The sequence below is a fragment of the Chiloscyllium punctatum genome, chromosome 24, assembly GCF_047496795.1.
Source record: "Chiloscyllium punctatum isolate Juve2018m chromosome 24, sChiPun1.3, whole genome shotgun sequence".
In the NCBI taxonomy this organism is placed as follows: domain Eukaryota; kingdom Metazoa; phylum Chordata; class Chondrichthyes; order Orectolobiformes; family Hemiscylliidae; genus Chiloscyllium; species Chiloscyllium punctatum.
The window spans coordinates 42606790-42622979 of NC_092762.1; the positions used below are offsets into that span (position 1 = coordinate 42606790).

At 42.2% G+C, this 16190-nt stretch overlaps 1 protein-coding gene across 3 annotated transcripts in view; it reads right to left on the bottom strand.

The window, feature by feature from the left end:
• Positions 1-6761: 6761 nt before the first annotated feature.
• Positions 6762-16190, bottom strand: part of LOC140494495 (cystinosin-like) — a 69634-nt gene continuing 60205 nt past the window's right edge. For all 3 annotated transcript variants that reach the window (XM_072593735.1, XM_072593738.1, XM_072593737.1), the window contains one exon: positions 6762-7101. In XM_072593735.1, the coding sequence (XP_072449836.1) occupies positions 6959-7101 (143 nt within the window). In that variant the 3' untranslated portion in view covers positions 6762-6958. The remainder of the gene's footprint in view (positions 7102-16190) is intronic.

A 16190-nucleotide genomic window follows, 5' to 3' on the forward strand; every position in this document is an offset into this window, starting at 1 on the left:
TGAATCACTTCACCAACTGAAGCCCGAACTGGAAGCTGCCCATGTCGTTGTTTACTGCTGCTATCCTGCACTAAATCAGTGAAGTGGGTGAGGCTGTGTGAAGCCACTGTATAACTGGAGGAAGAGCACCTCATCTTCTGCCTCGGGACCCTCCAACCACACAGCATCAACGTTGACTTCACCAGTTTCCTTGCCTCCCCTCCCCCCACCTTATCTCAATTCCAACCTTCCAACTTGGCACCAACCTCTTGAACTGATGTTTCGGGCTACCCCCCCAGGTAGCCACGTCCTCCCTCCTCATTCCTGAAGAAGGCCTTATGCCCAAAACGTCGATTCTCCTTCTCCTTTGATGCTGCCTGACCTGCTGCGCTTTTCCAGCAAAACATTTTTAAGCTCTGATCCCCAGCATCTGCAGTCCTCACTTCCTCCTGTAATGTTCTATACCCTCAGTGTGGGGGAAGAGGAGAGTTGAATGTGTACAATTGCACTGATTATACTGGGTATTGGAGTCAAGACTATTTGTAATCCTTTGGTTGGTGCCAGTGAGGACAGACTGTGGGTTTTTGGTTTAGAAAATATGCTCACTCCAAAAGAGTGAGCATATTAAAGGAGGGAGACAATTGGAAGATGGAATGATATGCTGTAGGTCAGGAGTTGAGATACTAGGGCCCAAGCAACTGACAACACAGCACATAGTGGTGAGGTTATTACAATGGGGAATGTTCAAGGAGGCAGCTGTTTCTTTGGAGTTGGAGGCACTTAGAGGTAATCAAGGCGATGGAGAGATTTGGAAACCCACAATGATACCATTACAATTGATGTGATGCTTAAATCAGGTGTGAACATAGTTCAGCTAGCAGAAGGGTTAGGGTTGATTGGGAGTTGATGTGGGTTCAGACAGGTAGCAGAGTTTTCAATGTTTTCAAGTTCCTGGAAGGCCAGATTGTTTTGGAGGTGGACAGGATCTCCAACTGTCAATTCAATGGATCCTGCTCCTGAACCTGTAACCTGCCATTTTCACCAGGTCAGAAATCATAACACCAGGATAATCCAAAAGGACTATTAGAAAAAGCAAGCTTTCGAAGCTTCGTTCCTCCTTCAGACTCTCTACCACCTAAAGGAGCAAGGTGCGGGACTCACTGGGGCCTAAAGGAAGAGTGAGGCTTCAAAAGCTTGTGTTTTAAAATAAACTTGTTGGACTATAACCTGGCATTGCATGACGTTTGACTTTGTATGACCCAGTCCAACACCAGCACTTTCACATGATTTTCACCAGGATGAGTGGAGATGAGGGGGTTAGCAGGTTGCAGTTTAAACACCCATGGTCCACAGAGGTAGTTGACATATACCATTTTCATTTCTGGAGTGTACAAAACACGACTTGTGGGCTTCAGACATTTTTACAGAAAGCTTAAGGCTGCGGTTTCACTGTGAGAGGTAGGGTAGGTTTTTGGAGAGGTAAAGTTCAGGGAGCCCTTTGGGAAAGGTCAAATGCCATATTTGTTAAAAGCAGTCAGTTTCCTTGGTGTTACAAGGCAGATTCCATAACAGTTCTATCAATACATAGAACACAGAACTGTACAGCCAGGAATGAACCATTGGGCTGAACATGATGCCAAATTAAACTAATCCCTTCTACATGTCCTTAGAACACAGAACATTACAGCACAGTACAGGCCCATCGGCTCTCGACGTTGTGCCGACCTGTGGAACCAATCTGAAGTCTATCTATCCTACACTATTCCATTTTCATCCATATGTTTATCCAATGGCCATTTAAATGTCCATAAAGTTGGTGAGTCTACTACTGTTGCAGACAGTGCGTTTCACGTTCTGAGTAAAGAAACTACCTCCGACATCGGTCCTCTATCACCCCTCAATTTACAGCAATGTCCCTTTGTGTTAGCCTTCACCATCCAAGGAAAAAGACTCTTATTATCTAATTATCTTATGTTTCAATTAAGTCACCTCTCAACCTTCTCTGCAACAGCCTCAAACCCCTCAGCCTTTCCTTATGAGACCTTCCCTCCATAGCAGGCAATGTCCTGGTAAATCTCCTCTGAACCCTTACCAAAACTCCCACATCCTTCCTATAAGGCAGTGACCAGAACTATACACAATATTCCAAATGCGGCCACTCCAGAGTTTTGTACAGCTGCAACATGACCCCGTGGCTCTGAAACTCAATCCTTCTACCAATAAAAGCTAACACACCGTATGCCTTTTTAACAACCCTATCAAACTGGGAGACAACTTTCAGGGATCTTTTTACATGGACACAGAGATCTCTCTGCTCATCTACATGACCAAGAATCTTACCATTAGTCTAGTACTCTTTATTCCTGTTGCTCCTTCCAAACTGAATCACCTCACACTTTTCTGCATTAAACTCCATTTGCCATCTCAGCCCAGATCTGCAGCTATTTCCCTCTGTAACCTGCAACATCCTTTGGCATTATCCACAACTCCACCAACCTTTGTGTCATCTGTAAATTTACAAACCCATCCTTCTACACCTTCATCCAGGTCATTTATAAAAATGACAAACAGCAGTGGCCCCAAACCAGACCCTTTCGGTACATCGTTAGTAATTGAACTCCAGGATGAATATTTCCCATCAACCACCACCCTCTGTCTTCTTTCAACTAGCCAATGTCTGATCCAAACCACTAAATCATCTGCAATCCCATGCCTCCGTATTTTGTGCAACAGCCTACCATTGGGAACCTTATCAATGCCTTACTGAAATCCACATACACCATATCAACCACTATACCCTCATCCACCTGTTTGGTCACCATCTCAAAAAACTCAATAAGGTTTGTGAGGTATTATCTACCCTTCAGAAAACCATGTTGACTATCCCTAATCAACTTATTCCTCTCTAGATGATTGTAAATCTTATCTCTTATAACCTTTTCCAGCACTTTATCCACAACCAATGTAAGGCTCACTGGACTATAATTACCAGGGTTGTCTCTACTCCCCTTGAACAAAAGGACAATATTTACTATCTTCTCATCTTCTGGGCTGCACAATGGCAAACAGAATTTTAATTCTAAAAAGTACATTTTGGGAGGACTAACAAGACAAGCGAGTATACAAGGAATAGCAGGATCTGGGTAGAGGATCAGAAGAACCTTGGTTTGCATGTTCACATAACCCTGAAGGTCACAGGACAAGTGGAGAAGGTGTGGCACTGGAAAAGCACAGCAGGTCAGGCAGCTTCTGAGGAGCAGAAGAGTCGACATTTCGGATACAAGTCCTTCATTAGAAATAAAGGCCCCTCATTCCTGATGAAGGGCTTTTGTCTGAAATGTCTAATCTCCTGCTCCTCAGATGCTGCCTGACCTGCTGTGCTTTTCCAGCAGCACACTTTTTAGACTCTAATCTCCAGCATCTGCAGTCCTCAGTTTCTCCAAGTGGATAAGGTGGTCAAGCCAGTCTGTGGGATACTTGCCTTTATTAGCAGAGACATTGAATACATTTGAACACAGGATATTAGTAAATAATCATGTTCTAGGCAGAAACAACTGCACGAAATGAGATATTATCAGCCAGTCTAACAGCTTAACTTTCTTTTAACACTGCTTGCTCACTGCACCCTCTTCCCAAATGGAACTGCTAAAGAGCCTAACTTTCGAGATCCAACACTTTCCCACGGGATAGAAAAGAGAGTTTTTCACTCCCACCGGGTGAAGACCATAAGAAATAGGAGCAGAACTAGGCCATTTAGCCCAATCAAGTCTCTGCTGCACCATTTGATCATGACTAATACGGAGTTCTCAACCTCCTTATCCTGCCTTCTTGATTAAGAGTAACTCTTAATTCCCCTTACCATTAAGAAAAACCTACCTAGCTCAGTCTTAAACACACTCAATGACTTGGGAGCTTTGGATCTCTCCTAACACTGATGAACCTCAGTTCGCAAACCACTTTAGCACAGACAACACAGAAAAGGCTTCAGGGTGGCTGACTGAGGGAGACTGGAGCTGGGCTGACTGTACTGGGAGAACTACAATCCTAAAGGAGCTGATGTAGCATTAACAGAGGAATGGCCTTGAGAAAGTCTTCATGAATCCAAGCAGCAAACAAAAGCCAAGTCAGATTAAGGAAAAAAATTAATATTTTTAATTTGACAAATACTTTATATTTTGAATTTACAGGTTAGAAGTACAAAAGCTAGCTTTACTGAATCAGTAGTGGTTACAAAACAATTTCTATTGAAGTTGTGGATCTAATAGAATATCCAACTGTGCATCAAACACAGACCAAACACTGGAGAGGAAGCAATGACTGCCCACAAGGTAAAGTTTGTTAAATGTAGGACCAGACCAAATCCAGCCCTGCACCTACAGTGAGGGATAGACTTGAATCTCTAGCACCAAATTCAAACCAAAGCATTAGCAATTCCACAAGTTGCCTGAATAATGGCTGAGTTAAGGAGGGTTTGGAGTTTTAAACTGGGCATCTATTCTCTATTATCACCAACTCAAAACCGTCTCCAAGTAGTATAACTGTTTAACTGATCAAGTGCAGTTGGCTCCTAAAGACAACATTTGTGACAAGTTTAGAATGTATATTTATGGCGTGATTTGTGGAATTGTATGTTAGTTCAATTCTTCTTCCAGCAGAGATTATTAAGCATCATGAAGTATTGAGATAAAATGAATCTTTGCAAAGACTTTATCATCCTCTCCTAGCACAAGTGTTTAGTATGTAACTAAGTTGGTTGTAATGATGTGATGACACCATAGTTGGTATGGGGTGTAGTGGGGGTGGGTGGAGTGCACAAAGCCTGGAACACCAACAGGGCCAAGGGGTTCAACAGGCAAAGAGTCGAGCAGTTCTCTAGCCAGAGATTTCAATCCAGGATGCTCTTTTGCAAGTCCCGTTACATGGACAGTTGGAGAAGCTTGACTATTCTCAGTGGGGGGGACAAAAGATGGAGGGGAGATTTGACAGAGCTATACACAACACAAAAAACAGAAATGGCTGCAGAAACTCAACAGCTCCAGCAGGACCTGTGAAAACAGAATTAATGCTATAAGTTCAGTGACCCTTCTTCAGAACTAAAACAGCTGGGAAGGTGGGGCGGGGGGGGGGTGGTGGTGGTGGAGGAAGGGTGTGAAAGATAGCCCTCAGGGATACAAAACAATTGGTAGACAAAGGGATTGTCAATAAGCCAAAGAAGAAGCTACACAGGTGACAATGGGGGCTATGAGTAAGTGAAAATGGTTGGCTGTGCTGAAAGCTGGTGTCGAGAGTGTGGTGCTGGGAAAGCACAGCAGGTCAGGCAGCATCAGAGGAGCAGGGGATGCAATGTTTCGGGCAGGAGCCCTTCATCAGGAATGAAGCTGAAAGATACCCATTTCATGGCTGTAGCTGCAGGGGAAGATAATAGATAAGGGGTATTCACCCTGTGGGATTATTAAAATTCGATGTTGAGGAAAACCTTGTTAGCTATCAATTCTGACTCAAAATACTCACTCCTGCTTTCTCCCCACAGATGCTGCCAGACCTAGTCAGTTTTTCCAAGAGTTTGTTTTTTTTTCAGATCTCTAGGTTGTTTTATTTTATTGTATACACAATACAAGCCTGGACTGAGAGAGAAGCTGGTCCTATTGGTATAAAGATCAAACATCAGAGGACCCACAGTAAAGATAATTGGCAAAATGAATAGGGACATTAGGAATTGTTTCTCATGCAATAACTGACTAGCACCTGGAAGGCATTGCCTGTGCACTTGGTGGAGGGAGGGCCAATTGCAACTTTCAAAATGAAATTGGATAATTAACTGCAAAGGGAAAACAAAATGCAGCTCAAAGCAGAAAAGACATGAATTGCTCTTTCATAGAGTCAGCAACAACAGGATAGATTGAATGGCCTCATGCTGTAACAATTTGATGACTCCATGAATGAATCAACACATTGTAACCCTAGAAGCCTTGTGGCCATCCCTGCTAACAACACGAACAGACAGAGAGGGGAAATCCCTCCAATAAATACAAACTAAATGAAAATGCTGCAAATGTTTAGATGAAACAGCATCTATCGAGAGAGAAACTGACTTCATGTTTCAGATTGATGACCTTTCATTACAGTCTCCAGAGAGGGCTTGTTTATTCTCTGAACGGATTACATTTCTATTTTGAAATTATTCTCCTAAGTTTTAATGGGTCAGAGCAGGATGGGATATGGCCTTTCTTCTTGCATCAGTGATGAATCCTGGACTAGACATGGGAGTGACACAATGGAAAGATTGTTGGAATGAAAAGCAACTGCTTCCAATGGAGAAACTGAAGCTTTGTAACACTCGAAGCCTTTAGTGCGTGTGTTTGGAATAGAATATTCCATGTCTTCTATTTTAAGCATGATTTGGAGATGCTGGTGTTGGACTGGGGTGTACAAAGTTAAAAATCACACAACACCAGCTTATAGTCCAACGGGCTTAATTGGAAGCACACTAGCTTTCGAAGTGCCGCTCCTTCATCAGGTGATTGTGGAGGACACAATTGTAAGGCACAGAATTTATAGCAAAAGTTTACAGTGTGATGTAACTGAAATTATATATTGAAAAATACCTTGATTGTCTGTTGAGTCTTTGAGTATTCGAACAGATGAAAGACTCAACAGACAATCAAGGTATTTTTCAATATATAATTTCAGTTACATCACACTGTAAACTTTTGCTATAAATTCTGTGCCTTACAATTGTGTCCTCCACAACCACCTGATGAAGGAGCGGCACTTCGAAAGCTAGTGCTTCCAATTAAACCTGTTGGACTATAAGCTGGTGTTGTGTGATTTTTAACTTTCTATTTTCAGCACCTTGATTTTACCAAATGATGCAGTTAATGTTTTTTCAAGCACAATTGCTTTTGGTGATCTTGCATGATGTTAGAAATTCCCCTTGAATAATTTTCAGAGAGTTTGGATGTATTGTGCAGGAACAATCTCAGTTATCTGCGTCGACTGGCCTGTAGTCAGACTTCTGTCTGTACAAACAATAATGCTGTACAATGAAGAAAATGTCAAATATAACAGAGAACAATCCAAGGCCAAACTTTGTTGGGTCTCCAAAAATCAGCAGCCATTCATCTGCAAAACAAATTAAACATTTGTTCACCAAACAGTTATGATTTCAGGCTTGAACAGATCTGATCTCATGCACTGTTGAAGCACAGACCCCCGCCAGTCAGCAGAAATTGGAGTTTTCAACAACAACTTCATGGCCATTTTTATTGAGACCAGCTTTTAATTCCAAATTTAAAGAAAATAATTTGAAATCATGATTTGGAGATGCTGGTGTTGGACTGGGATTGGGGAGAACCAGGTTAAAATTCACAGACAACATGGAAACGAACCAAAACCAACATGACCATTCTAAAAGATGCAAGACTGAAGCTAAATTAGTTTAGTATTACATTCTATGACACTGGAGTCCTGTTGCTATAAAGTCTGTGTCTTATAATTCTGCTCCACAATCACCTGACAAAAGAGTGGCGCTCTGAAAGCTAGTGTGTCCAAATAAATCTGTTGGACTATAACCTGGTATTGTGATTTTTAATTTGCAACCAGTAATATTTTAACTCCGTCGAGAGCATTAGTCCAGTAATAAAACTATGACACTGTCCCTCATTATTGTGGTAAGCCAGCCAACAGGTTCCAAATGAGCAACGCCACTTAAAATTCCTCAGGCTGTGCAGCAATTAACACTTTAATAAAGTTGAAGCAACAATTGCCAAGGCTCCAACTCTTTGTACAAGGGACGGAAACACTGCTATTAATAAAAGCTTACAACATACTTCGGCAATTTGTCCAAAGCCAGGACTTGGAAAGTGTGGCAAAACAGACAGAAACCTTCTCTGCCGAGAGGCTGGAGAAGTTTTCAGAATGCAGACCATTCGGCAACTCAAGTCTGTTCAATGACATCAGGGTTGGCTGCATCAAAGTTTTGTTCCTGAATCCTTAATATAATTACTTTACAGTTATTAATCTGCTTTAATATTTGACATTATGGACCCTTTAGCAGCAACTTTTAGGGGAAGAGTTTCAGATTTCCACTACCCTATGGTGAAGATTTGTTTTTGAGGAGTCTGGCTCTAATTTTAAAGTTAATTCCCCTTACTCTGGACTCCCTCATCAGATATATACTTTCCATCTCAACTTTTAAATTCTTTAAAAATCCTCAACACATTGATCAGATCACTACGATTCAAAAGGAATAGGCCCAGTCTACACGATCCCTTTTGGCTGCAATATCTCATGAAGCTACAACAATCTCCAAGCCCAGTGTACCTTTCCTGAGTTGAAGTGTCTAACATGAGGTTTCTTGCCCCCATCTTTTCAATGGGACTTGGCAATGGATGATATCTCATGAAGAAATGAACAATAATGTGTAACCAGAGCCGTATATAAACAGTAGTGTAGCATCTAGCCTCAAGATGTCTAACCTTGAGTGAAAAAAAAATAAAACAGGCAAACTAGCGAGCAATGTTAACATAGATTGTTCCTGGAATTTAGATAAGATCCATTATAATTATACAAAATGTAGAGTTACTAGAGTAGAAAGTAAATGTTGTTCTTTTTGCAAACATCGGAGATCTTACGAGAATGAAGAACTGGCAGAAAATGAGAAGGTTTGTGTGTCTGTAATCACTGTAAAAGAGGTGAGTTATGTACCAAAACAAGAGGGTATTAAAGCAACTAATGCACAATCTCCCCATGTCAGCGTGGGTTTCCTCCAGGTGCTCCGGTTTCCTCCCACAGTCCAAAGATGTTTAGGTCAGGTGAATTGGCCATGCTAAATTGCCCATAGTGTAAGGTGCATTAGTCAGAGGGAAATGGGTCTGGGTGGGTTGCTCTTCGGAGGGTCGGTGTGGACTTGTTGTGCTGTGGGGCCTATTTCCACACTGTAGGGAATCTAACCTAATATATCAGTTAAATATATATCAGTGGCTGGAAAGGTAGTCCATGGGTGAGAGCTTCAGATTCCAGGGGCACTGGGACTGATTATGGGGGAGGTGGGACCAGTATAAACTGGACTGATTATACTTAGGCAGGATCAGGACCGATATCCTAGAGCAAGTATTTGCTTGTGTGGTTGGGGCATAGTTAAGCTGGAATGGCAGAGGGGGTTGTGAACTGAAGGAAGCTGACAAGGTCAAGAGAAACAAGGATGGCAAGAAATGAAAGAACAGCAACGATAGACAGGGTAATCAAGAGCAAGAGGCAAATGGGACCACATTACTTAGTTAAATGATTCAAAATAGCAAAAATGCAAACCGAGAGGTTTTACTTTGTACCTTCAGATACATTCAGAATAAAAGGTAGATAAACTGATGGTGCAAATTGACCTAATGGATACGATTTCATAGCCACTAAAGAGACGTGGTTACAAAGAGATTAGAATAACCAGAGAGAGATCAGGAACCCTCAAGGACCAAAGTGGACAGGTATGTGTAGAACCACAGGAGACAGGTGAGGCCCTCAATGAATATTTCTCCTGTCTTTACCGTGAAGAAAGATATGAAGGCTTGGGATAGCTAGTAATGGTGGTTTTGGATGTATTAGAAAGTATGAAGGTGGATAAATCTCTTGGTCCTGATCAGTTATATCCAAGAACACTGCAAGAGGCTAGATAAGAAATTACAGGGGCCCTGGCTGATATTTTTGCATCATTGTTAACCACAGGTAAGGTCCCAGAAGATTGGAGGGGAGGGGATGATGTATCCTTATTTAAGGAGGGCTGCAAAGACAAAACTTGGGAATTATAGATCATTAAGCCTAACATCTGTGCAAGGTAAATTACTTGAGAAGATTCTGAGATAAGATATACATGCATTTGGAAAGCCAGGCTTTGATTAGGAGTAGGCAGCATGGCTTTGTGCATGCAAGATCATACTTCACAAATTTGTTAGAGTTTTTTGATGAAGTGACCAGGAAGGTTGATGAGGGCAGGGCAGTAGACGTAGTCTACATGGAGCTCAATAAGGACTTTGATAAGGTTTCACATGGTAGGCTGTTCTGGAAGGATAGATTGCATGGAATCCAGGGGAGCTGGCAAATTGGCTTGATGATAGGAAGCAGAGGGTAATAGTGGAAGAATTCTTGTCGGACTGGAGGCCTGTGGCTAGCGGAGTACCACAGGGGTTGGTGCTGGGCTCATTGCTGTTAGCCATCTATGTCAAATATCTGGATGAGAATGTATAAGGCAAGATTAGTAAGTTTGCAGATAAAATAGGAGATATCGTGGATAGTAAGAAAGGTTATTAGAAAGTGCAGCAGGATCTTGATCAGCTGGGAAGTGGGCTGAGAAATGGCAAATGGAGTTTAAGTGTGAGGTCTTGCATTTTGGAAAATCAAATCAAGGCAGGAGTTTTATGGTGAATGGCAAGGCCTTAAGGAGGGTAGTGAAACAGACCATGGTGTTCAGATGCATGGTTCTCTGTAAGTGGAGTCACAGGTAGACAGGGCAATGAAGAAGGCTTTTGTTACACTGGCCTTCATCAGTCAGGGCATGGAGTATGGAAGTTGGGAAATTATGTTGTAGTTGTACGGGACATTGGTGAGGCTGCACTTGGAGTATTGTGTTCCATTTTGGTCATCTTGCTATAGGATGCTATTAAACTGGAAAGAGTGCAGAAGAAATTTACAAGGATGTTGCCAGGATTCAGGGGTTTGAGCTTTTGGAAGAGATTGGACAAGATAGGATGTTTTTCTTTGGAGCATAGGAGACGGAAGGCAGGAGTGTAGAAGTGTATAAGATCATGAGAGGCATGGATAGGGTGAATGCACTCAGTATTTTTCCCAGGGTTGGCAATCAAGGACTAGAGGGCATCAGTTTAAGGTTTGAGGGGAAAGAATAAAAGGGAACCTGAAGGGCAACTTTTTTTTAAAACCCAGAAGATGGTATGCATATGGAATGAACTGCCAGCGGAAGTGATTGAGGTGGGTATATTAACATTTAATATACCCACCTTAACATTTGGATAAATACATGGATAGGAAAAGTTTAGAAGGATATAGACCAAGTGCAGGGAAATGGGGTTAGTGCAGACGGACATTTCAGTCAGCATGGATCAGTTTGGGCCAAAGGGCCTGTCTCTGTGCTGTTGGACTCTATGACACTGTGACTCTAACTGGAAGCAAAGTATTCAGGGATATTTGACCTTTCAGAAAGGCAGAAGGAACGGAAAAGGTGATGTGGAACACTGTTAATAACAGACAAAGTGAGGACCGTTGTGAGAGATTATCTCAGCTTGAATAATGAAGAGTCCATTTTTGTGGAGGTAAATAACAGCTAGGGAAAGCTGGAGTAAGGTATAAACTCCTCAGCAGTAGCCACACTGTAGGAAAAGATATAAATCAACAAATAACAGAGTATGTAAAAAGAACAGAATAATAACTATGGCTGGCTTTAATCTTCCTGACTGGATCAATTCAGAAAGGTCGCTACAACAGCTAATTCAGAGAGTACATTACAGATAATTTCCAAGAGCAATATGCCCTGCAGCCAGCCAGGGAGCATGCTATCTTGGATCTGATAATGGTAATGAAGCAGCTTCAACAAACAACCTCAGTAAAAGATCCCTCAGCAAATAGTGATCATAAACAATACTAAATTTCACCAGACTGACTGGATCAGAAACAATAGCGTTTAACTTAAAGAAAAGAGAATTACAACAAAATGGAGTTAAAGTGGATTGGGCTCATAAATTAGCAGGGATGAGAGTAAGAAAGACAAACGTTTATAAAGAGGTCACCTATGGCTCTCACCAAACGTATATCCCATTAATAAGGAAAGATTTTGAGACAATGATAAAGCAACCATGGCTAACTAAGGACAGTATAAAGTTGAAAGAAAAAGTATATTAATGGAAACAAAAGTCAGTGACAAAACCAGAATTCAGCAAAGGAGAACTAAAAAAACAAAAACTGAGGGCAAACTGCCAAGGAATATAAAAGAAACTTAGTGAGTTTCTTTAATAATATGTTTAAAAATGTTCAAAGCAAACATAGATCCTTAGGGAATGAATCTGATGAGATAGTTATGTAGAACAGACTGGCAGAGGAGTGAAACAGATATTTTGCAGTCTTTACTGTGGAAGATACTTCTAACATTCTATTAACAATAAAGAATATGGGAAAGGGGTTATGTAATATCACTAGAGTAGTAGTGTTAGATAAGCAAATGCTTTTTTTTTCATCATCACTTTGGGACTTGGACATCACTGGCTGGCCACCATTTATTGCCTATTCCTAGTTACCCTGTAGGTTGACCCACAGTGCTATTGCGGGGGGGGGGGGTGGTGGAAATTCCAGGAATTTGATCCAGCAGCCATGAAGAAACGGCAATATATTTCCATGTCAGGATGGTGAGTGGCTTGGACGGGAACAAGCAGGGGTGGTGTTCCCATGTATCTACTGCCCTTGTGCTTCTAGATGGAAGTGGTCATAGGTTTGGAAAGTCTAAGGAGTTTTTGAGAATTTCTGCAGTGTATCTCGTAGATAGTACACACTGATGCTACTGAGTGCTGGTGGTGGAGGGAGTGTATGTTTGTGGGTGTGGTGCCAATCGAGAAGACTGCTTTGTCCTGGATGGTGTCAAGCATCTCGAGTGTTGTTGGAGCTGCACCCATTCAGGCAAGTGGGGAGCATTCCATCACCCCACTCCTGACTTGTACTTGTAGATGGTGGACAAGGTTTGGGGAGTCAGGCAGTGAATTAAACTGCAGCATTCTTAGCTTCTGACCTGCTCTTGTAGTCACAAGGAGAGTCCAGTTCCATTTCTGGTCAATGGGAACCCCAAGGATGTTGACAGTGGGGCAATAGCCCGAAACGTCGATTCTCCTGCTCCTTGGATGCTGCCTGACCTGCTGCGCTTTTCCAGCAACACATTTTTCAATTCAGTGACGGGCCAATGATTAGATCATTTCATTGGAGGTTGTCTGGCATTTGTGCAAATGTTACTTGCCAGTCTAAGTCTGGATATTGTCCCAACCTTGTTGTGTCGGAAAGTAGGCTACTTCAGTGTTTTAAGGTGTCACGAGTGGCGCTAAACATTGTATAATCATCAGTGAACATCCTCACATCTGATCTTATGATAAGGCAGCTGGAGATGAATGGGTCTAGGACATTACCCTGAGAAACTTCTGCAGAGATGTCCTGGTGCTGAGATGACTGACCCTCCACAAACACAACCATCTTCCTATGTGTCAGGTATGGTTCTAACCAGGGGAGAGAATTTGCACATAGATAACCTTTGATTTGTTTTGCTAGGGCTCCTTGATGCCACACTTGGCTGAGTGTGGCCATGATGTCAAGGGTGGTCACTTTTGGAATCCAGCTCTTTTGTCCATTTTGAACTAAGATTATAAAGAGGTCAGGAGCTGAGGGCCTCCACTGGAACCCAGTGTCAGTGAGCAGGTTATTGCTGAGCAGGGGCTGCTTGATAGTACTGTTGATGATCCCTTCCATTACTTTACTGATGACTGTAGATGGATGGGTGGTAACTGACTGGGTTGGACTTGTCTTGCTTTGTGTACATGACATGCCTTGGCAATATTCCACATTATTGGGTAAATACCAGTATCATAACTGTTCTAAAATAGTGTGGCTAGGACAGCTTCTATTTTGCAGCAGTTTTTTTTTATATCATGTGGAAAGAATCAAATTGGCTGAAGACTGGTATTTGTCATACTGGAGACTATTGGAGGAGTGTGAGATGGATCATCCACTTGGCACTTCTGACTGAAGATTGTTGCAAACGCTTCAGCCTTGTCTTTTGCACTTGTGTTGGGTTCTTCCCTCGAGGATCTGTGGAAGCGAGTTGTTTAATTACCCACCACCATTCATGACTGGGTGCGACAGGATTACAGACCTTAGATCTGATCCATTGGTTTTGGGATCACTTAGCTGTGTCTTTCACTGGCTGCTTATGCCATTTGGCATGCTAGCCCTGTTGGCAGAGTCAGAAGACACAGATTCTGTTTGGGCAGAGTTGAGGAACTACAAAGGGAATAAAAAGACATATCTGGGAGCTGTGTACAGGCAGTTGTAAGAACATAGAGCAGAAAATAAATCAGGGGATAGAAAAGATGTCAGAAAGACACTATTGCACAAATCACAGGCAACTTCAATAGGCAAGTGGACTGGGAAAATCAGGTTGGTAGCAAGTCCCAAGTAAAGGAAATGATAGAATGTCTACAAGAATTTTTTTTGAAGCAGTTTATAGTCGAGCTCACTAGGGAACAGCAATTCTGGATTTCGTGATGTGTAATGAGACAGACTTGATTAAGGAGTTTAAGGTGAATAAACCCTTTGACGTTGTGTTTTTAATTTGGTTAAATGAGAGATATTGCATTTTGGTAAAATGAACAAAGGCAGGACTTATGCAGTTAATGGTAGACTCCTGGGTAGTGTTATCAAACAGAGACCTAGAGTTCAGGTACATCAGTCTTTGAAAGTTGCATCGCAGGTAGAACAGGGTGGTTAAGACGGCATTTAGTACACTTGCTTTCATTGCCTTGGCCTTTAAGTAAAGGAGTTGGGACATCATGTTGAGGTTGTACAGGACATTGGTAAGGCCACTTTTAGAGTACTGTGTACACCTCTGGTCACCCTCATAGGAAGGTGGTTATTAAATTGGAGAGGGTTCAAGGAAAGATTTACCAAGATGTTGCCAGGACGAAAGAGTTTGAGTTACAGGGAGAGGCTGGGACTTATTTAACTGCGGTGTAGGAGGTTGAGGGCAAGTTAAAAACTCGGGGGTATATTTTTAAGGTGTCATAGAATTGTACAGTAAGAAAACAAGAGTCGAGTGTAGTGCTGGAAAAGCACAGCGGGTCAGACAGCATCAGAGGACCAGGAGAGTCGACGTTTCGGGCAAAAACCCTTCATCAGGAATGATGATGAAGGGCTTTTGCCAGAAACGTTGACTCTCCTGCTCCTCAGATGCTGCCTGACCTGCCGTGCTTTTCCAGTACTACACTCTCTACTCTGATCTCTAGCATCTGCAGTCCTCACTTTTGCCCAGCAAGGAAACATACCCATCAGTCCAATGTGTCCACACTGACTAGATATCCTAAATAAATCTAGCCCCATTGGCCAGAACTTGGCCCAAATTCCTTTTAACCCTTCTTATTTGTATACCCGTCCAGATGCCTTTTAAATGTTGTAATTGTACCAGCCTCCACCACTTACTCTGGTAGCTCATTCCCTATGAACATCAGCCTCTGCGTCCCTTAGATCCCTTTTAAATCTTTCTCCAAGAGGCAATCTAAAGTATTTAGTGTGATATGGGCCAAATGAAAATCATGGGAGCTTGGCCGGCAGAGACAAGTTGGACCCAAGGGTCGAAATTTCTGTACTGTACTACTCTAACCCCCCAGTGTACAGTGATCACAATATGATATCCAGCCTGCAGTTTGAGGGGGAGAAGCTGGAAAAGGATGCAATAGTATTGCCTTTGAATAAAGATAATTACAAAGAGAAAGGGGAGCATGTAGCCGGAGTTCGCTGGAAGAGAAACATAGCAGGGAAAACTGCAATAGCAACGGCAGGAGTTTCTGGGATAATTCTGGTGGCACAGCAGAAATTCATCCCAAGAAAAAAAGGGAAATGCATCCTGCAGAACTCCATTTTGAAAAAGACTCCCTTATCCCCACTCTCTGCCTTCTGCCAATCAGCCAATCCTCTCTCCATGCCAGTATCGTGCAACTAACATTATGGGTTCTTATGTACCAGTTTCTTGCTAAAGGCCTTCCATTCAATGGCTGTCCAGTAATTTGCTCATTACCACTGCAAATAATTCTAACAGATTTGTCACACATGACATCCCTTGAAGTACTGCTGACTCCACAATCTCATCCTTAATAATGGACTCTAAAATTTAACCCATGACTGAAGTCAGACTAACTGGCCTAGAATTTCCTTCTGAGTGTACTGAGAGCAGTTTTAGTCCCCTTAAGGAAATGTATTATTTGATTGGATGCCGTTCAGAGAAGGGTCACAGGGATGATGCTCAGTATGGAGGTATTGCCTTATGAGCAAAGACTAAACAGGTTGGAACTCGACTCACTGAAATCTAGAAGAGGGGAGGTGGTCTTTTGAAATATATAGGATTCATAAAAGGGCTTGACAGGGTAAATATTTCTCCTCATGGGAGAATCTAGGACCAGAAGGCA